Source organism: Bubalus kerabau, chromosome 6 (assembly GCF_029407905.1).
Source record: "Bubalus kerabau isolate K-KA32 ecotype Philippines breed swamp buffalo chromosome 6, PCC_UOA_SB_1v2, whole genome shotgun sequence".
Lineage (NCBI taxonomy): Eukaryota > Metazoa > Chordata > Mammalia > Artiodactyla > Bovidae > Bubalus > Bubalus kerabau.
The window spans coordinates 44,097,649-44,117,935 of record NC_073629.1 but is presented as its reverse complement, the minus strand read 5'-3'; the positions used below and the strand labels follow the sequence as shown (position 1 = coordinate 44,117,935).

At 35.7% G+C, this 20,287-nt stretch overlaps 1 protein-coding gene and 1 non-coding gene across 7 annotated transcripts in view; one reads left to right on the top strand and one right to left on the bottom strand.

Moving 5' to 3' along the window:
• The window catches only part of SLC35A3 (solute carrier family 35 member A3), a 50,040-nt gene that overhangs the window by 20,686 nt on the left and 9,067 nt on the right, over positions 1 to 20,287 (top strand). For 5 of the 6 annotated variants that reach the window (XM_055585004.1, XM_055585006.1, XM_055585002.1 and 2 more), the window contains exons 2-7: positions 10,725 to 10,929; positions 14,846 to 15,000; positions 15,074 to 15,196; positions 17,175 to 17,346; positions 18,282 to 18,400; positions 20,046 to 20,179. In XM_055585004.1, the coding sequence (XP_055440979.1) occupies positions 10,725 to 10,929; positions 14,846 to 15,000; positions 15,074 to 15,196; positions 17,175 to 17,346; positions 18,282 to 18,400; positions 20,046 to 20,179 (908 nt within the window). The remainder of the gene's footprint in view (positions 1 to 10,724; positions 10,930 to 14,845; positions 15,001 to 15,073; positions 15,197 to 17,174; positions 17,347 to 18,281; positions 18,401 to 20,045; positions 20,180 to 20,287) is intronic. The other variant, XM_055585003.1, reaches the window with a different exon arrangement.
• LOC129656747 (U5 spliceosomal RNA) lies at positions 1,024 to 1,138 on the bottom strand. Its single transcript, XR_008716526.1, has one exon. It is a non-coding gene; the product is annotated as a U5 spliceosomal RNA (small nuclear RNA).

Sequence of the window (20,287 nt, the reverse complement as noted above, 5' to 3'; positions counted from 1 at the left end):
GAGGAGAAACAATGAAAGGTTGTTTAACTTAGAATGTAATAGGAACCACAGACTGTAGAGTCAGTTGGTAAGTGTTACTGAACAGGATTTTGCTTTTCTTAAGCACTCAAGAGTGAACTTAAGCTCACTAGTTTAGTGGAGGTTATTATTCTACTGTAGAAACAAAATTGACTATATTGATAATATAAAGTACCTTTAACTCATGTTTCTTTTCACTTTTATAAAAAAATAAGACTTTTGGATTTTCCACAGGAGTATTATGAACTTCAGGTACAACTTGGAAGTTGCTACTTTGGGGGGAATATTATCTCTACTGAGATAGTTTGGAAAGAAGACATATAAATGCCAGTTGTGATGAATTTTATTCATCATTATTTAGCATACAGTTATAGGTTGCAGTTTTAAAGTTTTGGCATCATGGAAGATAATGGACAAAAAATTGCAGCTGAACTCAGCATTTCTGTATGTATTTGCTTTTTCTGTTCATTTACTTAGAAAAAACTTGGAAAGTTTTTTTTTATACTAATAGCTGTTTCTGACTACTCTGAATTTATATTTGCATACCACTTTATAATGTTTTTATATGTTCTCTATTATGCATCAATAATGTGTGGTATATAATACTTAGGAAGTGTATATCAGAACTAATGTTTAGAAAATGTAAAAGTAGCTCACTCTAAGAAATCTTAAGTTAGAAATTTAGCCTTTTGTTTTTATAATGGAAGGAAAATTAATTAGAATTCCTTAGGTACTTGTCTTTCAAAATCCACATAAATTGTACTACAATTTAAAAACATTAATTAAACATTTAGTTTTGCAGGACTTTTAGTGGCTGGAGACACAACAGCAAAATACAGATATTGTCTCCATGGAATAATGGGCTTCATACACAGACCTAAAGATTATACATATAAGTTATTGGAAATAACTTTGTAGCCAGGCTGATTTTCAGATTTATCTACAAGTAAAAAATAAATAGAAATTTTTATTATATAGTGTTTTTCTTTCCTTTTTTTTTTTTCCAGTCTTGTTCATCTTACAAGGCCTCAAACAATTGAAGTAACACTCATGCTTCTCCCCCCCAACAAGGATCTTTAGTAAAAGGCAAAAGATTCAATTTGAAGAGAAACACGAGTATAGAGTTGAATGTTTCAGAATTTGGTTAATGCCTATCTAGTGCAATGGAGAAGGAAATGGCAACCCACTCCAGTGTTCTTGCCTGGAGAATCCCAGGGACGGGGGAGCCTGGTGGGCTGCCGTCTGTGGGGTCGCACAGAGTCGGACACGACTGAAGCGACTTAGTAGTAGCAGTAGTAGTAGTGCAATAATAATGGTATAAACAAACAAATAATTTCTCACTAACCCTGATTAACATAAGGGTGAAAGTAGTAGTAGTGTGCATTAATGATAAATATACTTTATGTAATATATATTTTTTAAAAATGTTTAAAGGCTTTAAGTAACTCAGAATTGGTTGACAAAGCCTTATAAAGGCAAGGATCTTAGGGAGCTACTTTAATGAAAATAAGGGATATGTAATTAGCATATCAAATATGCTTAAATTATACCTTCTAGTATTTTTGAAAAACCTTTTTTTTCCCCTGAAGATTGTTAATTACTGAGAATTTTTTGAACTCTTAATAAGTTCACTAATATTTTTTACACACAATTCTAACCAAGTCATCATACAAACTCATCAAATCCAAATGAATGGAGGTTATTAGGTGAATGAAGTTTTTGTTGTACATTTTTCTTTCAAGAAGTGAGAGGGATTTAAAAATAATAAAACTCAACTTTGTAAATATCAAACTTCTCTGGCAATTCAAAAGAAAAATAGTGATCAGAAAGCAAATACAAGATCTTTTCTAGTGACTAAGCAAATCCTGAAATATTCCTGTGCAAAGGATTTTTAGAAGGACTTGCAGTGTGACTGTATCAAATTAGTATGATTATAGTATACACACACCAAGATTACAGTTATACATCATTATTATTATACACTAATAACTTTATAATAGTTAATGATAATATATGTTATGTATTGCTATATGTATACTCACTGTATACAATGTAATTTTTTTTTCTGCACTGGGTCTTTGTTGCTTTTGTGCAGTCTGTCTTTAATTGCAGAGAGCGGAGTCTGTTCTTCTTGAAGTGCTTCGGCTTCTCACTGCAGTGGCTTTTCTTGTTGCAGAGCACGGGCTGTGTGGGCTTCAGTAGTTTAGCATGTGGGCTCAGTGGTTGTTGAACTACTACTTAGTTGCTCCACAGCATGTGGAATCTTCTCAGACCAGGGATTAAACCTGTGTCCCTGCATTGGCAGGCAGATTCTTATCTACTGTGCCAACAGAGAAGTCCTCAAAGTTTACAATTTAAATATTGAGATAGTACTTCTGGATGAAAAAATTGAAATTACTTTAATAAAATTGTGTATAGTTAGAACTAGAAGTGATGGCACCCCACTCCAGTACTCTTGCCTGGAAAATCCCATAGACGGAGGAGCCTGGTAGGCTGCAGTCCATGGGGTCAAGAAGAGTCGGACACGACTGAGTGACTTCACTTTCACTTTTCACTTTCATGCATTGGAGAAGGAAATGGCAACCCACTCCAGTGTTCTTGCCTGGAGAATCCCAGGGACGGGGGGGCCTCATGGGCTGCCATCAATGGGGTCGCACAGAGTCGGACACGACTGAAGTGACTTAGCAGAACTAGAAGAGACCTGAGAAGTCATATAAAATATTAAATTTTAGAAAAATAGCTGGAAACAAATTAGCTTATATAATATTTAGGAGCCACTTGTTGAAAAATGTTAAGAAAATTTTTAAATTTAAATCTTTAAAAGGAGAAAAAAGGACCTTAAATGTTCATCAGTAGGAGAATGGGTAAATAGAAGGCCCGCTTATTTGATGGAACATTATAGAGTTATTAAAAGCAATGAACTAGGTCTGTATGTCAACATAGAAGGCAAAACAATGCTGAATACAGTAAGGAAGATGCTAAATAATGTATACCATGTTTGTATAGGTATGTATATTAAATATAAACCATTAAATGTATTTAATATAATTATATTAATATACTGTATATTATGTTATTACATGTTCTATACAGATATAATTCTGTTAATGTTAAATAATATAAAATATTGGAATATTTTATGTTAAAAGTTTGATGCCATGTATATATATATTAAAATATTTAGGATTACACATATTTCTGTGTAGGTATATAAAATTTTAAAAGTACACTGAAACACATACTCCAAGCGCCTGATAATAGGGGCACAGTGAGGAATAAGACTTAGAGTTGTGGCTTAGAGAGAATTTTGACTTTAACTATAATGTTTTATTCCTTTAAAAACGGAAAGATAAGCAAAGCGACAAGATTGATAATTGTTAGTTCTAGATGGTGGAATTGTGGACATTTGTTACATTCTTGGTATTTTATTATATTTTTAAAATCCATTCTTTTCCCTCAAGAAAGATCTACTGTTTTTTAGGAGAATTTAGAACTTTTGATTACAAGACTTTATTTCCTATGTAACTAAGAATCTCCAAAAGTTGTTGAAGTCCTTTCAGTGGGAATATGAAATGGCCTAGGTACTTTTATCTTTGCTGCTAATGTCCTCAAGGTTTAGAGATTTCCCAAAAACTTAAGAAAAATTGACAGAATCTAAATCAAAATATCTTCATATGTCTTTGAGTAGTGGGATTGGGTTCAATATAATTTTTGTTTCTACATTTTTCTCACTAACAGTAACTACTTTTTAAAGTAAATAAAATAAAATGCTTTTTTAGAAAAACCATAACAAACCGAACCAAAGAAAGTCATCAGAATGAAATAGTGCTGTTTATTGATCAGGAACAATACATTTTTCATGTCTTAGCTTTAAGGTGAAAGTGGAGCATCTAAGCATCCTGACCCTTCTAATACTGCTCTAAATCTGAGAGCCTCACTGAACTCTAGGTGGGTTCAGGGAGCTTAGTAATCGGGGTCTTTAAAGGAATATGGGTGTTAATTTGTTGACTGGTACATGAGGGTTTTGACAGTAAACTGAATATGGCTACATTTGGGAAAGAACAGTTTATTGTTGATTATTGATATGTAAGTTTCTTGGATAGGAAATTTTTATGAAACAAAGAATAATCTGGAAACTAGATGATTGGTGTCACCTGAAAGGATAAAAGAAGGGGGATTAGACAATAAGAGAAAAAAATGTAGGAGAGACTGAAATTAAATATTAAACATGAAAATGTTAGAAGTTTGTTTGCAGTTATAATGGGAAAATATTATAGATATAATCAGATCAGATCAGATCAGTCGCTCAGTCGTGTCCGACTCTTTGCGACCCCATGAATCGCAGCACGCCAGGCCTCCCTGTCCATCACCAACTCCCGGAGTTCACTCAGACTCACGTGCATTGAGTCAGTGATGCCATCCAGCCATCCCATCCTCTGTCGTCCCCTTCTCCTCTTGCCCCCAATCCCTCCCAGCTTTTCCAATGAGTCAACTCTTCGCGTGAGATGGCCAAAGTACTAATATAATATTATCTATGTATAATATATATAATATAAGACTGTCTTATAGAGGTGGAACATAATCTTTGTTTTCATCTATTTTGTTTTTATATATTTGTTTTGCATATAGGGGTTTATTAAATGAAAGTACTTACTTCTACCTTATATTGTACTCTAAAATCAGACTAAGTGTTTGTATGTCTTAGAAATACACTTTTTGACAGAGGATGAGATGATTGGATGGCATCACCGACTCGGTGGACATGAGTTTGAGCAAACTCTGGGAGATAATGAAGAACAGGGGAGCCTGATGTGCTGCAGTCCATGGGGTTGCAAAGAGTGATTGATGTTAATTTATTTGATAATCATTTAATCATACATGAAAGTCATCTTGTACTGCTTAAACTGACACAGTACTAGATATCATATCTCAGTAAAACTGGAAATAAAAGAAATAGGAAAAAAAAAAGGAAATACTTCATTTTTTTCATTTTGAGTTTTTTTTCTTCCTTTAGGCAGAATTGTAAATTCAACTGTAATTCTTTACAGGTGCTCTAGTGCAAATAATCATGTGTTTGCATATATTTTACTTCTTGACTTCATATTAGAAAAACAACACCCCTCTTTCCTCCTGCATGTTCCTCTACTCCTCATACAGAATATTTCACTTCTGACACTTCTAGTCATCAAATCTGTGTGAGGTTTTTCCCCACACCAAGGCAAATTCTCTGCAACACCAGCTGGATGTCCTTCTGCGGTTCTGATACTACCTATCTGGATATGGTGTCGGATCCCATAAGTTAAGGGCTCAGTCTCACAAGACTGCTCCCACCCTACTTCATATGCTGATCACAACCTGGGTCCCCAGTTACCAACTGACTTGGATTTAGCTACAAATCAGAGGTCCTCAGGCTTGATTAAATTGCTAGAGTGGCTCGTAGAACTCAGGGAAACATTTATGTTCACCAGTTTATTAAAGGATATGATGAAGAATACAGATGAACAATCAGATGAAGATTAGGGCAGGGTCTGGGAGGGTTCCCAGCACAGGAACTTCTGTACCCATGGACTTGGGGTGCTTCACCTTCCCTGTACACATGTGTTCACCAACCTGGAGGCCCTCCACACCCTATACTGTTGGGACTTTATGGAGACTTCATCATGTAGGCATGATAGATCATTAACTCCATATTCAGCCCTTCTGCCTTCTTCAGACAATGGGGGAGTAGGGGAGCTCAGAGATGGGGCTGAAAATTCCAAGCTTCTAATCATGGCTTGTTTTTCCTGCTGAGCAGCTCTCATTTAGGACTCATCCAGAAGCCCACCCAAGTTTGCTTTATTAGAACAAAAGACACCCAGAAAATTACAAGGATTTCAGGAGTAATGTGTCAGGAACTGGGGTCAAAGACCAAATATTAGAATAAAAGATGCTCCTAGTGCCCTTATCAGTTAGGGAACTACCAGGGTTTCAGGAGCCAGGGGCAGAAACCAGTGTATATTTTTTTCTATTCTCTCACAGACTTAGAAAAACAAAAAATAACATTGAGAGAGACTAAGAATATTAAGAACTCTATTATCACAGTGAATGTTTATATTGATGTTGTATATACTTGGAAGTGGAAAAGCCACATTGTAGAAGTAATGTATCCTGGCTTAGAATCTGACCTTTACATTTTCATTTGAAAAGAAATCAGAGTATTGCCATTATAATATGTACATTATGGTCTTCAGTTCAGTTCAGTTCACTTGCTCAGTCATGTCCAACTCTTTGCGACCCCATGGACCACAGCACGCCAGGCCTCCCTATCTGTCACCAACTCCCGGAGTTTACCCAAACTCATATCCATCGAGTCAGTGGTGCCATCCAACCATCTCATCTTCTGTTGTCCCCTTCTCCTCCTGCCCTTAATCTTTCCCAGTATCAGGGTCTTATCAAATGCTCAGCTCTCCTCATCAGGTGGCCAAAGTATTGGAGTCTCAGCTTCAACATCAGTCCTTCAAATGAACACTTAGGACTGGTCTCCTTTAGGATGGACTGGTTGGACCTCCTTGCAGTCCAAGGGACTCTCAAGAGTCTTCTCCAACACCACAGTTCAAAAGCATCAATTCTTCGGCGCTCAGCTTTCTTTATAGTCCAACTCTCACATCCATACATGACTACTGGAAAAACCATAGCCTTGACTAGACGGACCTTTGTTGGCAAAGTAATGTCTCTGCTTTTTAATATGCTGTCTAGGTTGGTCATAACTTTCCTTTTAAGGAGTATGCATCTTTTAATTTCATGACTGCAGTCACCATCTGCAGTGATTTTGGAGCCCCAAAAAACAAAGTCTGTCACTGTTTCCACTGTTTCCCCATCTATTTCCCATTAAGTGATGGGACCAGATGCCATGATCTTAGTTTTCTGAATGTTGAGCTTTACGCCAACTCTTTCACTCTCTTTGACTTTCATCAAGAGGCTTTTTAGTTCTTCTTCACTTTCTGCCATAAGGATGGTGTCATCTGCATATCTGAGGTTATTGATATTTCTCCCGGAAGTCTTGATTCCAGCTTGTGCTTCCTCTAGCCCAGTGTTTCTCATGATGTACTCTTAGTTAAATAAGCAGAGTGACAATATACAGCCTTGACATACTCCTTTCCCTATTTGGAACCAGTCTGTTTTTCCATGTCCAGTTCTAACTGTTGCTTCCTCACCTGCATATAGGTTTCTCAAGAGGCAGGTCAGGTGATCTGGTATTCCCGTCTCTTTCAGAATTTTCCACAGTTTATTGTGATCCACACAGTCAAAGGCTTTGGCATAGTCAATAAGGCAGAAGTAGATGTTTTCTTGGAACTCTTGGTTTTTCGATAATCCAGCGGATGTTGGCAATTTGATCTCTAGTTCCTCTGGCTTTTCTAAAACTAGCTTGAACATCTGGAAGTTCACTGTTCACGTACTGCTGAAGCCTGGCATGGAGAATTTTGAGCATTACATTACTAGCGTGTGCTGCTGCTGCTGCTAAGTCGCTTCAGTTGTGTCCAACTCTGTGCAACCCCATAGATGGCAGCCCACCAGGCTCCCCCGTCCCTGGGATTCTCCAGGCAAGAACACTGGAGTGGGTTGCCATTTCCTTCTCCAATGCATGAAAGTAAAAAGTGAAAGTGAAGTCACTCAGTTATGTCCGACTCTTAGCGACCCCATGGACTGCAGCCTACCAGGCTCCTCCATCCATGGGATTTTCCGGGCAGGAGTACTGGAGTGGGGTGCCATTGCCTTCTGCGTACTGATGTGTGAGATGAGTGCAGTTGTGCATAATTTGAGCATTCTTTGGCATTGCTTTTCTTTAGGATTGGAATGAAACTGACACTTTCCAGTCCTGTGGCCACTGCAGAGTTTTAGTTGTACAGAATAAACAAAAGAGTTTCTTGACCAGATTTGAAATAATTTTGTAACATTTTCCAGGAAAATCAAATGCCTTCGCCAAATGTAGATTGCTGGCAACTTATTCTCCTTTTATACAGAGATAAAAGGCCACCAGGAAGTCTTTTGAAATTTTACAGTAGCATGTAATGGGATCTAGAGAACCTGATATTTGACTTCATAACTGCTATTTCCTATTAGTAGTTATAAGGCCTTGAAGAAGTCATCTGACTTCTCTGTTCACTGTTTTCTTTATTGTAAGATGAATAGATTGTACTGGATGATTTCTAAAACATTTTCCACCTCTAAAATGCTACAGTTTTATTTCACATTAGGATTGTTTTGCTCACGCAGATCTGTAAGAATGAGATAGGTGGGTGATAAAGTGGTTGTACCACTTTACATTCCCACTAGCAAAACTGAGAGTTCTTTTCACTTTAAACCCTCTTCAACACTTGGTAGCATCAGTTTTTAAGACTTCATCTGTTCTCGTAGGTATATAATGTTATCTCATTGTGGATTTAATTTGTATTTCTCTAATGACTCTGATATTGAACATTTTTTCATATTAGCCATTTTATCTTTTGTTGGTGAAATGTTTATCAAATCTTTGGTCCATTTTCATTTGGGTAATTTTTTTCTACTCATTGTGTTATAAGAGTTCTATATACATTTAGATACAAGGCCATGGTCAGATTTTTGTATTGAGAATATTTTCCCCCATGATGTGGTTTGCCTTTCATTATTTTTACAGTATCTTCAGAAGAGCAGATTTAAATTTTGATGACGTCCACTTTTTCCATATTTCTCTTTTGTGGTTTGTGCGTTTTGTAAGAAATGTGGATATGATTTTCTCCTGTGTTTTTACCTTGAATATTTATATTTTTAGCTTTTATAACAGCTCTATTTCTAGTTAATATTTGGCACGAGGCAGACAAATAGTGGTTCATTTAAAAAATTGCAGATAGCTCATTGTTTCAGATTTATTTGTTAAAAAGACTATGCTTTCTTTTTGGTACCTTTGTCAAAATTATTTGACCAAATATGTATGGATCTTGTTCTGGAATTCATTCTGTTCCATTGATCTATTCTTCTGTCCTTATGTTAATAACAGTCTATTGCTAGAGCTTTATAGTGAGTCTGGAATTTCAGTAGTTTAACCCCTTCCAGTTTATTTTTCCTTTTCAAAATCCTTTTGGTTGTCCAGGTCCTTTGTATTTTCCTATAAATTTTCAAATCAGTTTGTCAGTTTCTACCAAAAAAAAAAACCCTTCAGGGATTCTTTTTTTTTTTTTTTTGAGATTGAATCTTTAGATGAATTTGAAGCAAAGATGTGGCTTGGGGCAGAGAGGCAGTTGACTGACCATGCACACTACATTAAGTCCTTCCTTGAAGGAGGATCTTAGTGGATCGTCTCCAAGTCTACAGAGTTTTAGTGACTGATGGTGTTATTCAGATCTTCTGTATTCTTACTGGGTTGTGTGTGTGTGTGTGTGTGTGTGTGTGTGTGTGTGTGTATGTATTCTATCAATTACTGAGAAAGGTGGATTAAAATCCCACATTCTGACTGTAGATTTATCTGTTCTTCCTTTTAGTTCTGTCAACTTTATGTATTTAAAGCTATGTTAGCACATGTACATTTATAATATCTTCCTGATGTGTTGACTCTTTTATCATTATGAAGTATCCTTTAATTCTAAAAATAATTCTTACGTAATCTGTTTTGCCTGATACTAATCTAACTCCTCCAACTTTCACTTAGCTATTTTTATCATGGCTTATCTTTTTCCATTCCTTTTACTTTTTAACATATTTGTGTTAATATTTAAAGTGAGTCTCTTAGAGTTAATATTAAATTACTTTAGGAAAAATATTGGAGCTTTGCTTCTTTTATTTTTGGGGGACACTGGATGAAGTGTACATGAGAACTTCTGTACTATTTTTTTCAATGATGTAGATATAAAATTATTTCAAGAATGTTTATAATTGCTTGTTGGTGGTACGTTTTTGTAGTGACGGCTTTAAAATTCTTGACTGATAATTCCAACATCTGTACTAACTATGTGTTGTTGCCTGTTGATTGTCCTTATTTATCCTAGTTGAGATTGTTTTGTCTTTGAGTATGATGAGTACACTCATTTTGGATTGTATCCTGGGCATTTAGAGCGTTATGAGACTTTGGTTCCTACTTAAATAGACAACTGGAGAGGGAGGGATGGTTCTGCACCTTCAATGCCATTCACCTTGTATAGAGCAGGAGTGGTTGGCAGAGCTCTGCCCCCATGATCTGTTTGGCTACAGTGTCTGGTGGGGCTGGGAGGGCCACCAACTCTGTTGTCATTTGTGCGAGTTAGGGATGGTCATCAAGGCTCTGCTCACAGATTACACAGCACTCAGTTGGGGAGGTCGCATCCTGTAGGACTGCTGTCTTCCCAGTCCTTGGTTGGAGACGGTGGGCTTTTTCTTACGGCCTTTTTCTTAATTGACCTACATCTGTTGGTGGTTCCAGGTTGTGAACTGCTATAGCACCCAGGGTGAGATACATGAGTGGCAAAAATCTCCAGGGAATTCACTGCTACATTTCTCAAGATCTGCAGTCTCTAGCCAGTTTGTCTTATTTTTTCACCTTTTCAGAGTCTCCTTATAGTTGCTTTGTCTTTGGTCCAAGATTTATAGTTGTAACTAGCAGGAAAAATAGGGTGGAATGCACTTTATCTTCTTTGGAATGAGACATCTCTTACTGGTTTTTAATGTTTCTAATTTCTATGTTTTCTAACTTTATTTGCCCTGTGTATTTTGTTTTTCAGGCAAATGAAGATAAAACAATGTCAGCCAACCTAAAATACCTTTCTTTAGGAATTTTGGTCTTTCAGACTACCAGTTTGGTTCTGACGATGCGTTATTCTAGGACATTAAAAGAAGAGGGGCCTCGTTATCTGTCATCTACAGCTGTGGTTGTTGCTGAACTTTTGAAGATAATGGCCTGCATTTTATTAGTCTACAAAGATAGCAGTAGGTATCTAGGGTTTTTTGTTGTTTTTTTTTTAAGTCACTGAAGTTTATTTAATTGTTTTGGAGTTATTCATATATATATGTGTGTATGTATATACACACACACACACATACATACATACATAGACACACACACACACACACACACACACATATATATGACTTCCGTATTGGCTCAGCAGTAAAGAATCCGCCTGCAACACAGGACCCGCAAAACACTCGGGTTGGATCCTTGGGTCAGGAAGATCCCCTGGAGTAGGAAATGGCAACCCACTCCAGTATTCTTGTCTGGAGAATCCCATGGACAGAAGAGCCTGGCGGGCTACGGTACATGGGGTCACAAAAAGTTGGACACGACTGAAGCGACTTAGCTCACACAGTACACACATACATACATATATATATATAGGTACGGATATGTATATGATATATATATATATATATATATATGTGACTACACATTGGAACACTATTGCATTAAGAACATTTCAATTTTCATTTTATTAAGATAGTTTTAGTCTAGTAATAAAAGTATCTTATTCTAATCTATATCGTGATTTTATGTCCTGATTAATGCTATAAATATGAAGCATCGTTTCTTACATTTACAATAATTTTGAGAATAAGAATAATTTAGAGGAATCATAATTTTTTACTTAAGTCTAAGCTTTTTTATTTTATTTGCTGCATGATTAGTCCAGCCATGACCAATTTTTTATATACACACACACACACACACATATTGTAACATGTCTTAGAATTTATTTCTTTTTATGGCTAAATAGTATTCCATTGTGTGTATATGTGTTTGTATATATATATATATATATATATATATATACATTGGAGGTCCCCAACTTAATGATGGTTTGACTTAATGATTTTTTTGACTTTGTGCTGTGCTCAGTCACTCACTGATGTCCAGCTCTTTGCGACCCCATGAACTCTAGCCCACCAGGCTCCTCTGTCCATGGGATTTTCCAGGCAGGAATACTGGAGTGGGTTGCCATTTCCTATGATGGCATTAAAGTGATATGCATTAAGCAGAAACCATACTTTGAATTTTGATCTTGTTCTGGGCTAGTGATACGATACTCTCAGGGTGCTGGGCAGCCACAGCAACCTGCAGCTCCCAGTCAGACATGCAATCTCAAGGATAAACAACCAGTTCACTTACAACCATTCTTACCCATACAACCAGTCTGTGTTTCCTTTCAGTACAGTATTCAATAAGTTACATGAGATATTCAACACTTACTATGAAATAGGCTTTGTGTTAGATGATTTTGCCCAATATTAGGATAAGGTTTAAGTGTTCTGAGCACATTTAAGGTAGTCTAGGCTAAGCTATGATGTTTGGTAGGTTAAGTGTATTAAATGCATTTTTGACTTAAGATGTTTTCAGCTTATAATGGGTTTATTGGAATATAACCCATTGTAACTGAAAAAAGATCTGTGTAACATTTTATCCATTCTTGTATTGATGGACACTTGAGTTGTTCCACTCATTGGCTATTGTAAATAATGCTGTGATAGACAATGAATAATCCTGCATTAGACACACAAGTCTCTGCTTTCATTTCTTTTGAATATATACTTCAGGATAGAATGGCTGAGTCATATGGTAATTCTGTTTAACATTTTGAAGAACAGTGAGACTTTTCCACAACAACTGCACCATTTTAGATCCCTACCAGCAATGTATAAGAATTCCAATTTCTCCATATCCTCACTAGCACTTATTATTTTCCATTTTTTAAAAATTACAGCCATTCTAGTAGGTGTGAAGTAGTATCCCATTGTTGTTTTGATTTGCATTTCCCTGATGACTGATAATGTTGAGCACCTTTTCATTTGCTTATTGGCCATTTGTGTATCTTTAGAGAAATGTCTGCTTAAGTCTGTTGCCCATTTTTGAATTGGGTTGTTTGTAAATTTTGTATACTTTTGAAACTGTCATGTTGGCCATTGTAGCTGGAGTGTATCGATCTGGGAGAGACAAAAAGAGATTGCATTTGTATTCAGAAAATAATAAATGTTTAAAAAGATGCTCTACCTCTCTAGCAATGAGAAAAATCAAATTAAAGCCACAACACTCAATTTCACTACCCTCAGACTGCTAATAAGAAAAATGTGATAACATTAATTATTTAAAATTTTAATTTTAAGAATGAGCTAATATTTTAGATTTTTTTCTGCCAAAACTAAGAAAAGATCTTGGTAATTTTTAACTACTTACATACTTTTTTGACTATCTTAGAGTCAAGAAAGGATGAATATCTAGCAGCATTTTTAAAAGTTATTTTCATTTTAAAACAGTTTTCATAATCAAAGTTTTCAGATTTTATGTTGAGAGAGACAGTCATCTATAAAGTGTCATTGTCGGTAGAGTGGTAGGGTTCCTTAGACTTTCTCCTTTCTTTGGGAGATTATGTATCTCTTAAAGTTCTTTGGACTTTTTTTGTGATTGATACTGTGGATTGGCTAGCTCAGAGTCCACTGTTAACTCCTTCCCCCCTTTCTTATCTCTAAAGTGGAGAATATAAAAGAAAAGGGTTGATTTTCCAGCTCCCTTGCAGCATGGGGTAGGTATGCAACACACAGTCCTGATCAGTGAGAGGGAAGAAGATGCCTGCTAGGCCACTGTTCCCTCCTCTTTTTTTTTGGTCGCCAAAAGGAAGAACCAGAGGTGCTCAGTCATTTGGTAACCTGTTGCAAAAATCACGTAGACAATAGATGAAAAGCGTGAAATTAAAAACCTTATATATAGAGAGAAAGAGAGAGAGAAAACTTAGGTCCCTGATGGCATTACTGAGCTGCTGTAGCAGCTTTGGACCTGGACTCATGATAATGTGAGACAAATCCTTGTGGGTTTGAGCCAGTGTTGGTTGAGTTTTCTGCTGTTTGAGCTAAACCCACTTCCTAACCGATACCATTTTATGATTAAAGTCTTCATAATTATTAATTGGCATGAATGACTGATAGAATATATTATAAAATACTAGGTATTATAATGTTGCTATGATAAAGTAAGAATACTTGGTTGACAAATTAATACTATGAGATTTTTATTATCATAAATATATGTGTGTGCATATCAATTTATTTCCCAGTGAAAGATATATATTATTATAAAGATAAGGCACTTCTTAAGACACTATCTTCTGAGATTTAACATTTGAAATATTAGCATCATTAAAGGTATAGATATACCTTATTTTGGAGAAGGCAATGGCACCCCACTCCAGTACTCTTGCCTGGAAAATCCCATGGATGGAGGAGCCTGGTGGGCTGCAGTCCATGGGGTCGCTGGTGTCGGACACGACTGAGCGACTTCACTTTCACTTTTCACTTTCATGCATTGGAGAAGGAAATGGCAACCCATTCCAGTGTTCTTGCCTGGAGAATCCCAGGGATGGGGAAGCCTGGTGGGCTGCCGTCAATGGGGTCGCACAGAGTCAGACACAACTGAAGTGACTTAGCAGCAGCAGCAGCATACCTTATTTTATTGCAGATATTGTGTTTTTTTACAAATTGAAGATTTGTGGCAACCCAGCATTGTCAAATGATAATGAGCATTTTTTAGCAATAAAGTATTTTTTAATTAAGATGTAGATTTTCTTAGACATAATCCTATTGCACAGTTAACAGACTATCATACAGTGTGCACATAACTTTTATTTGCACTGAGAAACCAAAAAAGTTCTGTACTTTATTGTGATACTCACTTTATGGCTGTGGTCTAGAACTGAACCTGCGATCTCTCTGAGGTATGTCTGTAGATCTCGAAGTATCTTAATAGGTAGCTGAATTTCCATTTTTTTACAGGTGAAAAAAACAAGGATTTGAGAGAGAATATGGAACGGATTCAGAGTTACTTAATTACTGATTTTGTCCATTTTGTGTTTTTTCCTAGAATGTAGTCTAAGAGCACTGAATCGAATACTACATGATGAAATTCTTAATAAACCTATGGAAACGCTTAAACTTGCTATTCCATCAGGGATATATACTCTTCAGAATAATTTACTCTATGTGGCACTGTCAAATCTCGATGCAGCTACTTATCAGGTATCTAAAATACATTTCTAGTAATCCTTCTAAGAAACAGACAAACAATAATATTAGCTGTTTTCTTTTTCAGGTCACATATCAGTTGAAAATCCTTACAACTGCACTATTTTCTGTGTCAATGCTTAGTAAAAAATTAGGTGTGTACCAGTGGCTATCCCTAGTAATTTTGATGACAGGAGTTGCTTTTGTACAGGTAACTATTCAAGATAAGTATAACTTTCATTTTTATCACAGTTTCAAAATCTCATTTTAGAGAGTATGGTTGTTCTTTGTTGATGCAAATTAATGCTTATTCTCACAACTGTTTTTGAGGGCTTCCCCATGAGGAATATACCACATTGGGACTATAAATGATACAAAGAAATCAAATCAAATAATCTGAGGCAAAGAAGTGAATAGTCTATTTAGGGAAATAAGACACTTTGTAAAACAAAGCTGATTTTTACTTAGTATCAGATCATTTGAGATCAGTCACTCCCTTCCTATTGTCTGTCAGCTTCCCTGATAACACTCCTTCTTGGTTCTTTTCATATCTTTCTAATGGTTCCTTAGTGGTTTCCTTCTGGGGGTCCTCTTCCCTCATATACACATTGGAGATTGGGGTTGTTGGATAGGCTTATTGTTTCTCTTAAATTATGTCCTTATTTTTGGAGATTTCATTCTTTCTGGATGTTTTTATTAATTCATATGCTGATGGGTTCTTGATCTGTGTCATCAACTCTGGTTATCACCTCTAGTTTCAGATTTGTATATCTAAAAGCCCATTGGACATCTTTGGTTGGTTGTGGGCTTCCCTGGTGGCTCAGACAGTAAAGAATCCACCTGAAATGCAGGAAACCTGGGTTGGATCCCTGGGTCAGGAAGATTCCCTGGAGAAGGGACTGGCTACCCACTCTAGTACTCTTGCCTGGAGAATTCCATGGACAGAGGAGCTTGGCAGGCTACAGTCTATGGGGTCACAAAGAGGTGGACATGACTGAGCGACTAACAGGTTCACTTTTCACTTCAGTAGGCCTTAGAAACCAAGTGTATCCAAAACTAAACTTTACCTTTCCCCCACCAAACCTGTTCTTTATTTCTATTTTTTTCCAGTCATTCTTTACCTAGCCTGAGAGTTGTCCTAGAGTCTTCCTTCAGCCTATACATCCAATCACTAAGACTTTGTGACTGTTTTCTAATACTTCTTGATTCTGTCCTTGTCTGTCTCTACTAACATTTCCCCATTTCATGACTTCTTTGTTTCTCAAGTAATCTTTTGCAGCAAATCCTAATTGATGGTTTTGTTTTGTTTTTTACTATCACTGAAAATTCAGCCTCCACTTATTCACCACTGTGGGCTATCTAAAAATAAATCTAATCATGTCAATTTCTTGCTATCCAAAGTCCTCCTTCCCTCTCCCCGCAGTCACTTTCCTTAGAGTGTGGTATGTATTGTATATTTTCAATAAATATTTCTAATATTTATTTAAATGAGTATTACTGAAATATAATTGGCATATCAAACCCATATTTTCATAGGTCCTACTTAAGGTAAAGTAGTTGGTATTCAATTTTTAAAAGTGAGGTATTTTAAAAAATCAAGTAACTAATAGTTCAGGTAGGCAAAAACCATGAGAAGGATAGAGAAATAAGTGAAGTTTTAGGAACACTGATCTACAGAATAAAGCTCAGAATGATTAGCTTGATATGGACCTTCCATAATACAGCAACCACTCTGGACTTATTTTTGCTGCTCCAATACTTCACACTCTGAATTTCTATAACTGATCTGCTTGTAGAGGCTGTTTTGTGCATCTGTGCATTTATTCATTCTCTCTTTTTTATGGAGAAGAAAATGGCAATTCATTCCAGTGTTCTTGCCTGGAAAATCCCATGGACAGAGCAGCCTGGCGGGCTGCAGTCCATGGGGTTGCAAAGAGTCGAACACAACTTAGTGACTAAACTGCAGCAACAGCAGCTCTTTTTCTTAGGATATTTTTAAAATTATAGATTGTAAAGGCAATATCACTATGGGAAAAAAAATGATTCTAAGGTTTTTTCAAAAGCTCTCCTCTGTAATCCCCAGGAATGGAAATGGTTGCACTTTTACCTTAAGGTCTAAGAGTGGGCTCTAAACATGTATTTTGTAAAATATTATAGGAATTAAACTTGTGCTGTTTCTTTTTGTTCAGTGGCCCTCAGATTCTCAAGAGCTTAATTCTAAGGAACTTTCAGCTGGCTCACAATTTGTAGGCCTCATGGCAGTTCTCACAGCATGTTTTTCCAGTGGCTTTGCTGGGGTTTACTTTGAGAAAATCTTAAAAGAAACCAAACAATCAGTGTGGATAAGAAACATTCAACTTGGTAAGTTTTAAATGTTCTCTAACATTACTTTTAAAGTGATTATATTGTTATATTTAAAGATTTCTATGTATCTTTAATTAAATAAACCTTATAAAAACTGCTTGTTGCTGCAAATAAAATTTTAGAAAGAACATTTCACATCCCTTTTGGTTCCTTTTTCATCGTGGAATACTTTGATTAGTTGTGACTTTATTTAGAAATTTGCTTTACCATGCACTCTTTGCGTATGTTACCAGAGAATTTCCCCTAAAGAGGTGACTCCTGTAGTATAACCATTTCTTTATTCGTAGTTTAGGATTGCTCCAGGAAATCTTAGTTCCAGTAGTCATAAGGGGTAAGTCTACCATAAGCTCTGTGGTAGAAGTAAGGGATTCAGCAGTGAACAAGACACATTTCCTTCTCTCACTGAGCTGACTTTTCCCTAACGGTGAGACTTCAGTAACAACCTTCTGATGTTGCCTGTGGCTGACTGTTTCTTTTCTAACTTTTTGGATATTACTTATCGTACATCCAAAATTTCTAATTAAAAAAAAATGCCATACCACATACCTGAGTTATTATATCTGCATATATGAATGTGAATATATGAAAATGTAGATCTAGCAATAGGAAGATACAATGAAATATACAAAAGTGCACATTTTACAAATATTTGAATGGGGTGTCCATACAGTCCTGTAATGTATACACTCTATTTTTTCAGTGCCCCAAAGCTGGTAATCTGTTCTGTTTTACATTCCCATGTCTTTTTCTTAGTCATAATATAGTACTAAGTATATTTTTTCTAAGTTTATATAATTGTACCACTACAAAAACTTTTAATCAAATTTTATCAAAATGGAAAAGTTTAAAATTATTGGTAATGTTAATGGAAAAATCTCTCTCCTGACAAACCAGAGAACATATAACATAGACTTTACTTTTTTTTTTTTAAGGTTTCTTTGGGAGTATATTTGGATTAATGGGTGTATATGTTTATGATGGAGAACTGGTGTCAAAGAATGGGTTTTTTCAGGGATATAATCGACTGACCTGGATAGTTGTTGTTCTTCAGGTAAAGCATTTAAATTCTTGTATTTATGCTAATAAATTTTATTTTAACATAGAAAATCAAAATAGCTATGATGTACTGATAGGAGGAAAAAGGGCTTCTCCTGTTAGTACTCTCATTATATCTAGTTTATTCAGGGAAGTTAAAATAGGACTGATCTAAATGCCGTAATGTGAACTTTGTGCTATTTAAATTTAACATAATGAAAATGCAAGATTAAGAATAATAAAAGAGTTAAAACTGAGGACAAATACAACTCTTAATTTTTCTACAGTTCTAATCATTTCACAGGAAGTCTAAAGTCAGTTCATTCAAGCTCAAGAAGCAGATCTAGATATTTAAATCTGTAACAGTTTAAAAGTTTAATATTCATTACATATTGGAGTATCCCTATCAAATAACCTCAGTTTATAACTTGAAATTATTCAAGGATTGAGTAATTTCATCTTCAAAAAATACTTAAGTACTCTGGAGGAAACAAAAATGAAGATACAAGTTTCTGCCTTCACAGCCTTTCTCTAGAGATATTTGAAGCTGAAAGTCCCTTAGGGAAGATGGGTGAGAAGGTAGCAAAGGATAACTGTGTTTTGAAAGCAGGAAGGATACTTCTATTTTTAAGATAAGAGAAAAGGAGATAGGGATAAGTGAAAATTCAGAGAAAATTTGAGAAAGATTTTATGATGGCTTTTATCCTGTTGAAGAGGAAAGCCCTCTTTCCTTAAGAAGGGACTACAGCCTTGAGAAGAATTTAAAAGGTTTGGTACAGCTGGTATGAGGGAGAAAATAGAAGAATGAGAGCACTGCCAAGAAATAACAGGACTCAAACATCTATTTATAGTGAGCTCATTGGCATAATTTGTGACTTTCTCTCTTCAAGCTTTTACCATTTGAAGAGGTGCAATGAAAGTGGGTAACTCAGATTTGGGAGTTGATACGTAGAGTTTGGTGAAATGAAGTGAGTCATGTCTGATTCTTTGCGACTCCATGGACTGTAGCCCACCAGGCTCCTCTGTCCATGGAATTCTCCAGGCAAGAATACTAGAGTGGGTTGCCATTCCCTTCTCCAGGGTTTGGTAGAAAACAAAACTATGAGATATGGTAAAACCATTATTTAAGTAGCTACAATTTGGAATTTGAGAGGGATTTGGCAGAAAGTTCTTTCTGTACTCTTAAAGAGAATGATTAAAGTGCTTCAGGAAGAGTACTCTGACAGCAATTTGAAAGGTAGATTAGAATGGGAAGAAACTTGAGGAAGAGAGCCAAGTTAGGCAATTAAAAGGCTAGTAAAATATCAAGTTACATTTTATTTTTAATCAAAAATAAAAATATTTCACTAATCAGAGTATTCAATCTTCCCACATTTGTCTGAAGAAGTGATGTTTAATTACTAAATTGGATAAGGATAGATATTTTATTCATAATATGGTCAAACTCCATTATAACAAACTGCAGATTCTTTTGGTAGTTATTTTATCCGATACCTTTTGAAATAGAGAGTCTGTTGAACAAAACCTAGATGCTCATATGTTACAAAATGTTTAATAAAAATCACTTATTTAATGGAATCAGATTATAGGACAAAAAAGTATTTTGAAAAGCAGTTTTATATGTGTCCATTTTTGAAAATAATCTTTTAAAACTTCTGCAGGCACTGGGAGGCCTTGTAATAGCTGCTGTTATTAAGTATGCGGATAACATTTTGAAAGGATTTGCAACCTCTTTGTCCATAATATTATCAACACTAATATCTTATTTTTGGCTACAAGATTTTGTACCAACCAGGTAGTGTATTCTTTTCTATTTCTTTAGATCTTATTTATAAAAATGAGTCCTTCATATGATCTGATCTGAAAAATTTTGTTCTATTACAGCTTTTAAAGAAATATATTA